Source organism: Haemaphysalis longicornis, unplaced genomic scaffold (genome assembly GCF_048455015.1).
Source record: "Haemaphysalis longicornis isolate Haplotype H1 unplaced genomic scaffold, Haemaphysalis longicornis Haplotype H1 scaffold_10, whole genome shotgun sequence".
NCBI classification, from domain to species: domain Eukaryota; kingdom Metazoa; phylum Arthropoda; class Arachnida; order Ixodida; family Ixodidae; genus Haemaphysalis; species Haemaphysalis longicornis.
The window spans coordinates 124,902,343-124,915,724 of NW_027526204.1; the positions used below are offsets into that span (position 1 = coordinate 124,902,343).

General features: G+C 46.8%; 1 protein-coding gene across 1 annotated transcript in view; it reads right to left on the minus strand.

Annotated features, from left to right (window-relative positions):
- The window catches only part of LOC144157948 (choline transporter-like protein 1), a 50,203-nt gene that overhangs the window by 29,110 nt on the left and 7,711 nt on the right, over positions 1-13,382 (minus strand). Inside the window, exons 3-4 of the mRNA XM_077688658.1 lie at positions 6,965-7,036; positions 5,308-5,456 (exon numbers count right to left, since the gene is read on the minus strand). Coding sequence (XP_077544784.1) covers positions 5,308-5,456; positions 6,965-7,036 — 221 coding nt within the window. The remainder of the gene's footprint in view (positions 1-5,307; positions 5,457-6,964; positions 7,037-13,382) is intronic.

The following is a 13,382-nucleotide window of genomic DNA, read 5'->3' on the forward strand; positions in this document are numbered from 1 at the left end:
AAAAGATACATAAACTGGTAATTGGCTTCGAACGTGTGAGAATTATTTCTAGCCACTCTTCTGTACACCCACATTGTTTAAAGAGGCCATGAAGACAAAATACAACATTGTTTAATTTCAAAGAACTAATGTCGCTAGTCTCCATTCCAGCCACCAAAAACGTTTTTTAACATAAAAGTGTAAGAAAGTTGGAAAAACTTTCAAATTTCGCGCTACAGTGACCTGTTATGGGGCAGGAGTGACGTCATATGAGCCAGTTTTAAAAACACCATTTTTAGTGTGTTACCTGTATGTTAGAATTCAAGTGACGCAACTAATCGGGAGAAGCGGCCACACTGCTACCGTCAAGTCATGTGTCTTAGCAATGGGTTAGTTTGGCGGCCGCCAATCACACAAGCAAGATTCTGTGACGTCATAGCAAAGTTGCCGGAAAGTGGCAAGGGGGTCGCCACTGCTTCACATGTTTTCTTTAATGTTTCCATTATTCGTTCCAAGTTTGCAATGATATTGGCCTCATTGTTCTCGCGACAAAGCGGTTTTTCTAATAAACCAAACTTGCATTTTGTCTTCACGGCCCCTTCAAAGACGGTTTCACAACTATACATAAATACTTAAGCAAAAGGGGCAAAAGAAAAAATCAGTCTTATATAATAGTACGAAGATCCAGTGCACCCCAAGGAGTCTTGTGCCAATAATCTTTTGAAGGTTTGCTTCTTTAAAGTACACAATCGCGTCGCTGGCGCATCGTGTCACGTGTTTTTCTAAATTTTTCGACTGTTGCTTGTTTATTCTGAAGGAACCAATCTTCGAAATCTGCACAATTATAACGGTAACGGTGAGCGATTGTGCATGTATTTGTAAATATAACGCGTCACGCTGAGGCGTGACCACCGTGCAACGTGTTTTAAACAAGTTTTTGCTCCAAATTTCGAACAAGGAGCAGTGGGAAGCCGCGCGTTTCAGCACAGCACCTCTAACTCGGGCTTCGCTAGCCCACATGGCCGAAGACACCGCGGGGACCTGTATGAATCCCGCCTTCGATGAAAGGACAGTCAAGTCAACCTGAAAAAGGTCCCACCCTGAGGCAACAATAAAAATTTTCTGATATTTCCTGACCTGATATGAGCTTTCACTCGCTCTTTCACCGAATGACGGGAACCGACGCTGCAGAGTTCTGCCGACTAAATAGAACATGAATATGTAGGTATAACGGCGTGCCCGATGATGTGGTGGCGAGGAAAGCTGTGTGGAATTCTACCTAACGGAGGCAAAGTAGAATAGAGAAGGGGGCTTATCGTCCCGTAGTTAAGCCTCCCTCAACGCACACGTCACGCTTCAAAGGTGGCGGGAGCGAACATTTTCCAGCACGTATACATCGGGCAGTAGACGCCCACGAAACAAGGAAGTCGAAATCGAATAAAAAGATGGAAGACAATTGACTTAATAATTATAGTGGTGGCGATTGCTTTACTCGTTATCCCATGCATCACAAATACCATATTCCTGATAACCCTTTAGCCTAATGTCCATCTTTTGTTGAAAAGAAAGAATCACAAGGCGCAAATAAATGGGCACAACTAAGCGAAGTTCGAAATAAAGGAAGCGCACGTCACGTGGATCCCAAAAATGTAGTTAGAGCTGATACATAGAGTCATACAAACATCACGTGTACATGGAAGACAGACATTTTTTTTTTCTCCCAAGAGAAATGTTTAAACACCTTCTCGTGTTCACCGTGCCGTCAAGATACCACGTTTTGAAAAGTTCAGCGTTTGTGATCTGTTGTGAGGATATTTGCAGCACCCTCGGCACCAACAAAGTGAATAGATGTTGTATTACGCGCATGCGCACAATTATCTCACATTGTGTACAGTGGTTGTGCGCAATTATCTCACGTACCCTGCGCGCCTTTCATGACCAGACGTTTCCGGTCTGCCGTAATGTTCACCCGTCGTCTTGGCATTCCTCGTATACACCACTAAACAACTTGCTGATGCGCTTGCGCCACGTTTTTACAAATACCGAAGTGGCGCAAGTAAAAAAAGAACACGGACGGGCACACTTTACACCTGTTCAGTCAACGTTCAATTTGCAATCTCGAATTTAGATAGCTCATCATTAAAAAAAGGGCCCATCTCCCCGCGAGGGGGACTCGAGTAAATGCGTCGCATAGGGGGTGGGTGTATTGCGTTAACGTAGTGTTTGGGGAGTTGGTGGTAGTGAATGCGTTGTATCAGCAGCTTGTTGACGTAGTTTGAATGAGTCAAGGATATAAGGCGCGTTCGTAGCCTTTCATTCTGTGTCGGTTTTGTGGCGCCGTGGGAAGAGCACCATGTACCTCGCGTTCCGCCCACAGGTAGTGAATGCGTTGTATCAGCAGCTTCTTGACGTAGTTTGAATGAGTCAAGGATATAAGGCGCGTTCGTAGCTTTCCATTCTGTGTGTGGGTAGAGCACCATGTACCTTGCGTTCCGCCCGCAGGGTCGTGGGATCGAAACCCGGCGCCGGTAAGTATTATTTTTTTTATGTAGTGTAGGGGGAGGGGTGCGGACCTGTTGTTGAGAGCGAGGAGGGTAGCGTGATGCGGGAGAGGAGGAGTGGGGGAGAGGGCGCACCTGGAACGGCTGTTGCGGACGCCGAGGCACGCCGACAACGCCGGGTGACATCGTGAGTTAAAGAAATGCTCTGCATTCAAAAGAAAAATCCGGGCCCATCTCCACTAACGTCAAATCTGGGGAGGGGCGAAGCATGCAGCGGAAAAGTGTATTCTTGGCGCCTTGGTGTTTTTGCCAACGGAGATGAAACCGTTTGGCGTGTAGGCATACAGATTGGCTGCAAACGACTCTTGTCTTTGAAGCACGAATCTCTCTAGCGCAAACCGTTAGCGAGTGTCCCGGTGTTTTTTTAGTGCGCGTTGCGAAGCGCTCCAGCGCGAGGCGTAAACGAGTGTCCCGGTGTTTTAGTACCGCGACTATATGAGACGATGATTACGACGACGACATGAGACGCCAACAGCCCCAGCCCCTGAGGGGCTTCGCCCCTAAAACTGTGTTTAAAATAACCTCCCAAGTTTTCCAGCTGCACGTGCGTCATGAAGCACCATCCGACCATTACCGAAGCTGTTTAATGCCTACCTCCCCTTTGGAATTTCCCTGTCCTCGCAGTTCTAGGCTGATTTCTTTGTGCTTTGTTCACCGTCTGATTTTCTTTTCTGCTTCTCCTTCGTCGCGCGTCCGTGCAGACGACACGGAAAAGTGGTCCACTGGTAACAGGAACGGCTGTGCATTTCCTCGTTCTTGGCGCTGTTGGCGCGATGACGCATAGCTAAAGGAGCACAATGGAGAGGTGCATAGGGGCACTACTGGTAGCGAATTAAGAGCAAGGGGCGACAGCACATGAGGATAAAACGAATGCTTAGACAAACAGGTCGACATTGAAAACAAAAGGGAAAAAAAAAAGAACGCGTGTCGTAAACTCACTTTACGCTTTTGTATGCTCGCTCGAGGTAGCGATTAGTTTTGCCACTACACTGCCTATGGAGTCTACCGAGCGGGCGCGGCGCCAAGCAATTTATAACTCTGCTCGCCGGTGCGAGTCCCTGTGTGGTGAGCATTTAATTTGTTGTCACTTTTACTCCAGGAGCATGTGACGCATGCGCTCTCTGTTGAGGAAGTGTGGTATACTATAAACAGTCGCGGGGCGCAAATAAACTCGGGTGACGTGCTTGCCAGGACGTTTTGGCATCGGCGGAGCCGCTTGCTTGCAGCATATAGTCGCGTCGAGCACGGGCACACTAATTTCTCAAATAAAAGTTTGCTCACACTCACACACGCACAAAACCGCACACGCACACACACGGTCCCGCAGTCGCACCGAAACACACAATATTTTCTGGGTAAGTCCTGAACGATTCACATCGTCGGCAATAACGCTTTAAAAGCAGAAACTTAACGAACGCGCGTTAAAGCTCAGCTGCAATCATACTGGACACCGAATCCGAGGTCATGATAACACGACGCCAGCTTCTTCGGGCTCTGCTTTTAATGTGCTTGAAATGTGACTGACGTTGTTGGTAACTGCTCGTATTGGACGCAGCAAGTTGCTGACGTGAGTGTTCTGAGACGAAACGGTATGGTTTTCACAGCGAAGCCGTCTATGGCTACTTTCTGAAAATCTTCGCGTCTGTGGACTGAGTCACGTCGACAAATAATTTTGACTTTCGGGTGAGTACTCTGTAGCTCTCAATCAACGCCGCCTGTATATAATCGTTGCCTAACGGGTGAGCGAAAAATGGCCAAACAGTCACTCTCCTGTTGCTCTCTCCTACCCTTTCCCGCTCCGTAGCCTTCGTATGTGCTTTCATGTCCGCCAGCCAGCGCCGCTTCTCGGAAACTATGCAAAATAGTTGGCAGTTTCTCTAGCGTTCCCCAGGCGGCGCTCCGACGCCTTCGAGGCAAGCTGACAGACACACGCTGTAGAAGTGGGTGCAGTGTTCGCGACTCGCGAGCAGTGACGTAAGGCTGAACGTGCGCCGGTGCGCGCCACATACCGGATGAATGCCTTAACTAAGCGTCCCTACCGCTCCCATTGCAAAGCGGGCGACGCGTTAGGCAATGCTTATACAGGCGGCGTTGTCTCAATCTAAGGAGGTATCATGAAAAACATCATGTACTCCTTTCATCACGGATTGTGACCCAGCTTTGGTGCCATTTGCGTTGCCGACACCCTAGCACTTTGTGTCAAGTCGTCACCCTCCTCCGCTATAGTTTTCTTGCTGCTCGGCTCACTAGTCTTTTTTCTGCGCTTCATACCCTGTTGGACCTCCATCACCCATCAGTTCGGAACCCACTGTTATTTCACTGCGACGCATCAGCTTGACGTCGAAGGCCGTGCGCATCGCTTCCGCCATGACTTCACACCTTGTCATGGCGTCACGCTGGCCTTCAAGCAGAGGCCTCCCCAAACATAGCGCACACTTTTTACGAGTACGTGGCCTGGATGGGCCTCAAATCTCCTTGAACAGTCTGGAACCTTCCCCCGTTCCCTGAGGCTTGAAAACTGATGCTTCAAAAAGTTTAACTTACAGGTCTTATACACAGTATTCGCATATAAATTCCGGAACTTAATTTCGGGTTTCAGTAGTCTGACATTGGCGTCGCTAACGTTGCCCGTCAAGATACACTGACGTTCTAGCTAATATCGTGCACGCTACCATGAGTTTCCTTTCCCAGCCACAGCCGGCGGCCAACTGAGAACGAAAAAAAAAGGATGGCATGCGCGGAAGGATCAGAAGACAGTGGGGCTCACGTGAGTCCTGTAGTGTTTCGGCCGGAGCCTGGTGCCCCCGGCAGCTTCTCGCCGTTCTCGCGTCCGCAAATGTTTCCATGGCTGTCCACGCCATTGATAAGCCGCTCAGGGTCGCCACCCTTGCGCACGGCCCAGCACAGCACCACACCCTGCGACGAAGAGGGGAGTCAGAACTGCACACTTCTAGGATCACTGCGCCTTACTTTTACGCCTACGGCCTTTAATAGCTGACAAGGGAGCCACTTTTGCTCACACCGCCGTGCGAGAACACCAGTGTGCGTGAATACCGACCCTATCATGGCGCGTACGCCCTGCTGTGCATACAAGAGAAGAGTTTTGAAAACGCGAGAGGTGTAGCGCAACCGGGGCTGGGCGGCTATATGGGCGCCTCCCTTAAAAAGCATTATATGGCCCATTGAGCGAAAGAGCCTAGCCATCCCTTCCTAAATAAAGTTGAGAGAAGCGCGATGGCTTTTTCTCATCAGAACTGCGTTGAACGTGCGCCAAAAGCTTCGTTATAAGTGCGCCCAACTTTCGCCGAAAGGGAGTCCAATCGATCGTCAAACATGCAAAGACTCAAATCGCGAACGAAAAACGAATCCATGCGACGATTTTTCGCGCACTAAGAAATAAACGCATCTACGAACGATCTAAATGTATGTCCATACGTGGTTTATGAGAAAAAAAGGTGTACTATTGCACTACTTCTTTATGATCGATGCATGTATTGTTTTATGTATAACCGTTCCTTTTCCGCTAATTTCAAGTAACCGTTTTGACACAATGGAGGCGTGGTTTCACGCACGCACCTTGTGTCCAGTGACCTTATCAGAGATTTTCGGTCGACAAACCGGTCTACGGGGAAGCGCATTAGTTTTCTTGTAGGACGTCGTCGGTCCCACTACAAAAGCTTTCACTTTAGAAGCCGGCGCCCGGTGTCTGCCGCAGACAAATGGCTCCTAAACCTTCTAGTAGCCGCGAAGCATTCCAAAGGGAGGTCTTCCCGGCAGATCTGTCCAGAAGTACGTGCTTAACAGTGGGGCTCTTCGATTTACAGTCTCGGACTCACCGCATATAGTCCGCGGGCAGTCCGAGGATTCCCCGAAGCCATAGGGATACACGGGAAAATGGAATGCCAGACTACTTCTCGGGGAGTCCGCGGTGAGTCCGAAACTGTAAATCGAAGAGCCCCAGTATTCGAAGCATCTGCGTAATCAGCCGACGCAACCCGGGACACAATTCCGAGTTGCGCCCGTTTCAAAAGTGACCACTCCGCGTCAGTTTCAGGCGTGACGTAGCTGTCCTTGCGGGGACTCTGACCAATGGCATGCACAGAATCCGACACCCCGCGTTGTTTCTGCTGCGTCCTATTCGGGTCATCTGCTTTCAGCCAATCAGAGCTCGTTCAAAATGAGTATTTTGAAACGGTCGTGAAATGGACAATGACAAAACTGAGAATTTCGGCCCCCCGGTCAGTAGCGGAAGGTTGATCCCCCGATGAGACCAGTCAGTAGAAGGGTGTACTATCTGAACTTAAGACATGCGTTTATACCAATAATTTACGCAAGCTCTCCTTTGCGACGGGCTTCAACTACTATCCCGTTGTCATTAATACACCCCTCGCGTACTTCATGGCCTAGTGTCTAGGCATGCATACCAATCCAGCGCAGAAGGCCGCGAAGACCAGGAGCCAACCGGAGTCAGTGCATGACCGCTGCCTCTGCAGACCCTGCAAAACCATAAAAAAATCCTGACACTCAAAGTATACACAGCACCTTACATGGTGTGTAGTCTAGAAAAGGTAGCAAAGTGTTGATGGTTGTAGTGGTTATGGTCAAAACGAGTAGCAAGAATGCTTCGATATAGCTTTCTGGCGTGGTTTCTGCTTCAAAGAGTTTTACCGTAAATGATTCTTGTTTCGAGCAGTAGGCGGGCCAGCTAGCCAGCGCGGACCAGGGCTTCCCGGACTAGAGGATGCCCCCCACCGGGCGGGCGTCCAACCATCAGCGCCTGAAGCTCGTCTAGATAAAGTTTATCCACTCCACTCCACTTTCCAGCAGAATATTGTAAAGAAAATTCTGCGAGCATTAAAATGAGCATGTACAGCAATAGTTCTCAAATGGGGCTTCAATTACCCTAGTGGGTTCGAGAAGCTTTCCACAAACCTTTCCCCAAATTCTTTTTTACTTTTTGCCAAATCTTGCTTGATGATGATTAATGGTTGCTATTGGTTTCCCCTTTTAAAAGGGGTGATGACATGTCATCTTACCAAAAAGGACTAATACAACCATGTTTTACACTCTTGGTTTAATACTAGCGCTGCTTAGGGCAGGCACGAAAAGCTTATTAGGCCCGAAATACTTTTTTTTTTCCTGTTACAGGTGGTAACTGTCCTAGGCAATATTCCCCTCTCTGCTTTCTGTCCACCAGCATTCTAATCTTCTTTTCGTCCCCTCGACAGCTTTGAAGTTAACTTCCTCTCTGATACCCGTAAATCCTAGGGCTTCTGGAAGCCCAATATTCCCTTCATGTAGATTTGGATGGATACCCTCACATTCTAACACTATGTGCCGCATAGTTTCTGTTTCTTTTCCGCAGACCGCGCATACCCCATCATTTTGTGAATACTTCCCCACAAAACTCTTAGTACGGAGGCAACCTGATCTAGCCTCAAAAAGCAAAGCACTGCCCTGGGAATTATCGTAGAAATTTTCCTTTCTGATGTTCAATTTCTCAGCCCTGTACACCTCTAACGACGTTTTAGCTTCCATTTTTTCCCTCCATTTATTCGTTTCAATCTGCCTTGCCTCTTTTTTGGTAACCTTGGCTGTTTTGGATTCTCCACTGTTCTTTCCGTATTTCATCGTTAGCCTTCTGGTCTTTCTTAAGCACTGAGTGTCCACGCTTTTCAAGTATAGATACCCAAAAACCTTAGCTGCCCACCTTCGTTGATCCATTGCCCTCAACCTCATCTCAAAGCATATTTTACTCTGTGCTTCTCTAACTTCAAACGACGCCCAGCCCATATCTCCCTGAGCTGCTTCGTTACTTGTTTTTCCATGCGCGCCTACGGCCAAACGTCCTACCGTTCTCTGGTTTACTTCCAGGCCTGATAGAACGTCTGTGCTTGGTACGCAAAAAGGTGGCTTCACTGCATGACTTACACGCTTCAATTATCCCCGTAGCGCGTGCTTTAAAGTTGGCATTTTGCGTAACACATCAGCAATGCAGAAAAGCCAGACACACAAAAGGCTGGAAATGGGTTTGCTGACGCTTAGCTGCAAGAGCAAATTACTCGACAGTATGACACGCGTCAGCATAAAAGTCAGACAGAAAAGGTTGGCATTGAATGTGTGTGTGGGTCACTTACGCTGCAAGTGAAAATTGCTCGACATTTTTACACGAATCAGCATCGTTTATCGTGGATTTGTCCATCACTTTTGCCAGCCCGAAAGGGGTCCCCGGCATACTCATGGTTGAAAACCACTGATGTATAGCAATCGGGCCAAAACAGTTTCTTGAGACTTCTATTTTAACAGAGGCACTTTTATTGGTGTAAAGAAGTTGGGTTCTTTTCCTTAAAGACGCAGTAATATGTGCGACTGTATCAATATTCTTATATGTAGAATAGGCATTAATAAGAAAACAAGCGCCAGCCTACCAATCTTCTTCTCCCTTGGAACAGACAATCCATTCAAAATACGCGAGTAAGGGTACAGAATGAACATTTTTAACTGTGCATTCTTTCCGGGAACTCTGCACGACCGGAATAATTTACCAGAAGATATTGTCACCCCCTGCTTCATTGTTCTATTTATTTGCAGAAACTTTTGTGCAACACTTCATTGTCGTTTGTGTTCCCCAGGACGAACATATGCACCTGTAGGCGCCGATGTAGTCATGCGGCTGACCCTACATTTTTTTTTCAGATGAGCTTCGGTGGCAGCAAGAGTCCACGAGTCGGGGAGTGCCCGAAGAATGCGGCCGAGCAGCGCAGTAGCCTGGGTGTTCTTCCTCGCGTGGCTCGTCGTTGGTGTCGAGGCAACGCGCTGCTGACGATACAGGCAACGGCCAATGATGATGATGGTGGGCGCTTGCTGTCGATGATAAAGTGGCCGCTACACAGCTTTTTGTTTTCGTCGATGGTCCCTGTTTTGTCACGCAACAAAATGTGATATTGTAGTTTATGTGGGGCTACACTGACGTTTCGTACTGAGTGTCGTCAGCTGTGCTGGGTATGCGTCTTTTCTTGCGTACTCACCACGTGAGTTTTGCTGGACAATTCGCACAATATCTTATCGCAGTGTCTAGAGTGCCGTCCGACGGCACTCTAGCTGATCGTTGCAGGTATGGCTAGAGTGCCGTCCGACGACATTCGAATATTTAACACTAGGCTAACACTGGCTAGAGAGTCTGTCGTTGTAGTGTAGAAAATCCGTCTTACCTTCTTGATCCCAAAGTCACTGGTTCGAAACCGGCTGTTGCCCTGGTTGTTTTTTTTTTCGATATTTAATTGAAGTGTAATTTTTATGCCCTAGTTTTGGTGTTTCAAATGATTTATTTGTGTGCGTTATGTTATCTTATGTTATGTTTAGGTTAGGTTGCCTAGCTTTACGTTATCTAGAGCGATGTACTGCCACACGCGACAATTTTGTTACAAAACATCGGTGGACGTCGATATAGCGAAGTGCTTATAATACCGTCGGACGGCACTCTAGACACGGCCATATCTTATTCCCAATATTGCGTCACCTCTGACTACTATTTTTTGGTACATCCTCCCTCTGGAGTAATGGCGGACACGTACGCCATGGGCACAAAAAGGAATGAATTGCGAAATACTTGTCAAAAAATAAACAAAAAAACAAATAAATAAGTTCATCTATTTTAACTTAAATAAATAAATAACTAACTAACTAAATAAATAAATAAATGAATAAATAAATAAAAATTACATTGCTTACAAAACTCATGCATAAAATGGGCTCGGAAAGTCTTAAGGAGGCGGAAAAAATGCTAGAAACGATTTGTCTACCTTGTATTAGAATTATTCCTCAGAACACACACGTTGATAACAAATATCTTGTTCAGCTTCTAAACAGGCCATGGGAAAACGATTGTTCGCCCTTCTTAATCAGCTCCACATCCCTGCCAAATCTCAGCCCTCAGAGTACACAAAAGAATCGACATCAGAAAATGTGGACGAAGAGTATGGTATGAAAAAAGTATTAGCGTTGAAACACAATTTTTAGCACTGTCAACTTGCGTAGGGAATGGAACAGCGACAGGAAAGCTTGTAACTTTCTCAGAATATGGTGCACACTGTTCATGATTTTGACGAGCTTGGAGTGCTAACGGCTGCTTTTTGTTTTTTTAAAAGGGCCAATCCTTTATTACTCCAGGTACAAGCCCAGAAAACGCCCCGTTCCGTCAATATCCAAGCTCAGCCAAAGTGAAGCCAGCGTCTCGCATGGTTGCGCAGTGAAAGCGTATAATCACTCGTGCGAGCAATTAGACGCGCTGGGGATCCAGTGAAGCGTACAGCGGGATTTGGAGCAGACCTCATTGTGTGACGCAATAAGGAAAACTGGCTTACAAAAACAAAGTTTGCACCGATCTTCTTACAGTTGGCTTCACTTCAGAAAACTAACGCATTGCGGGAATGACATTTTCTATTTTTTAAGGGAAGTGTCCGCTTTCATATACCCAAGTATGAAGCACTGGAGGTGAAAAGGTGGCCGAAGGAAGGGGGTGTACCGAAGTGAGAAGTCAGGAGGCCTCACTGTATAACGCAATGTGAGGAAGCAAGCTTAGAAAACGAAGCTTACACTGATTTTTGCGAAGTGGGCTTCACTCTTAAACAGGATTGCATTGTTGCAAAGACAATTTTTAGGGGAGATGTACGCCCTCTTATATCAATACTTGAAGCGCCAGACGCGAACAGGTGGCTGAAGGGAGGGGGTGCGTCGAAGTGAAGAGCGGCTTTTCGCGACCAACGGATGCTAAAAACAAAAACAAAAAAGGGGGGAGTTAGCCTATAACAGCTCCACTGTAAACAATAAACGCGAATGTTTCCTACGTATTGGGAACTCTTAAGGGAGTAATTAGACATTGCTTATAACTGACTTCACTCTCTCGTTAAACGCATTTTCAGGTCATAGCACTTTCCAAAAGTTGGCGTTTATCACTGATCGCAACTGGGCCGAACGCGTCTTTCCGAGTTTGCAATGGTTCTCCTTGCGATGTCTCTCCATTTCGGCTTTAAAAAAGCGCAAATGTCTCCCAAATAAAGGAAATGTGGTTTATTTTTTCTCCGTGATTCTAACCTTCACCTTTGTTGGGCACGACAATGACTAGAATTCTGTATACCGCAGTTCGAAAAACAGGGTCAACGGAAAGATCACAGGTAGAAACAAAGTTTCTTTTTTTTTCCATTCGCATGTTGCTCCCAGAAAATGAAAATGACCGAGCTTGCATATATTTTGTGAAAAAAAAAAAAAAACAACGAGGGAGATATTTGAAATTACAGAGCTTGCCTGCGCTCTGTGGAAACGATTCGTTGTTTTGGTTGCGCGTAGCTTCGATGCGAAAAATTAGTGCGCCATGAACCGATCTAGAGTGCTTGTTCGCGTGTCCGCTTCGGCCCAGTTCATTTCGAACTTGGTGTCGGTCGCGATCTGGCAGAAAACCGCGGATGAAACCGCAACGGAAATGAATCAGTACCGTTGCCACTAGCCCTGAAATTGCAAGGGCTAAGCTTATGAACAGAAAATTTTTCCATCGATCTATTTTGGGCGCGCTTGCGTTGTCTACGCCGCCGCGAATCGATACCGTGTCTGTATGCACGCGATGTGCACAGGTCGTTTATATTAAGTTATCTTATCGGCGCAGCTTGGCAAGTCCTAAAGACCGAACCTCATTGCCATCTATCGATTCAGTTCCAGAAGACAACTCATCCAACAAAATAAGCGAACTTTCTAAGTGGAAAGAAAAAAGGCTTTAATTTTTGTGCGTTGTATTCGTATTCAGCCCGTACTATCGAAAACAAAGGTTGGTTTCAGCTGTCAAAGTTATTTTTCCCAGAGCCTGGCTGCCGAGCGTTTACCTAACGAGTCCGTGAAGTGGGACACCAGCTCTGATGAATACAAATTAGGTGTGTGCCGGCAGAATCGGAAGTATATGATGTCATAGCTGTAGCCGCCACCACTCTCTCCCCGGCTCACATTTCCGATATCGACGATATTGCAACTATCATTCACACGGTGTTAAATGAGAGATATGTAACTAAAATCGGCTTATTCATGGGAGGTTGTGGCCATTACTGCACCAGGGGGGGCCAATCCTGCTCTGGTCAGGGAGTGCTTTACCGGCAATGGTCGCCGGGGTCAGGCCGCACCCCAAGCCGCATTCTGGAATTCCATCAACACGCGAATTTTTTAAAAATCCGGTGGGAATTGCCCGGCACCGGGATTCGAACCACGGTCCTTCTGCACGCAAGGCGGATGCTCTACCGCCTATTTACGCCTCTTCATAGCTTCCTTGATTTCTGCGTTCCACTAGCTTCTTGGCATTTTCTTGCCTTTCCATTGATTTGCCCTTTCTGTCTTGACTACTTCTACCTGCATGGTTTTGGTGAGTCTGTCATATTCCCATATTTCTCCAAGATTTCGTTCTATGCCAGCTTCTGCCGTTCTCGGTCGAGCACCCGTTGACATTCGAGCAGACGCAAGAGAACCACACCTCCGCTGTTTCAGCAGATTTTACACTAGGTGGAACTGGATTCGATTCGTCGGTGCTTTATTGATCACTAAAGAAACAACATACAGTGTGTACATACAGGAGGAGGCCCCGAAGTCAAAGACCACTGGGGGACCTACCATAATAAAAGCATCAACAAGTAAATGTTTCAATGAACAGTGGTTACAGAATTATGTGGAAATAGACAAAAGGGAGACATTACAAAACTGACATTGCAAAATTACAGTAAAAAGCAATCAAAACAGATGATAAACGTAAACAAAATGAACTCAAATTGACTGAATATGTGCGCACAAGCTATTCTTGAAAGAATAAAT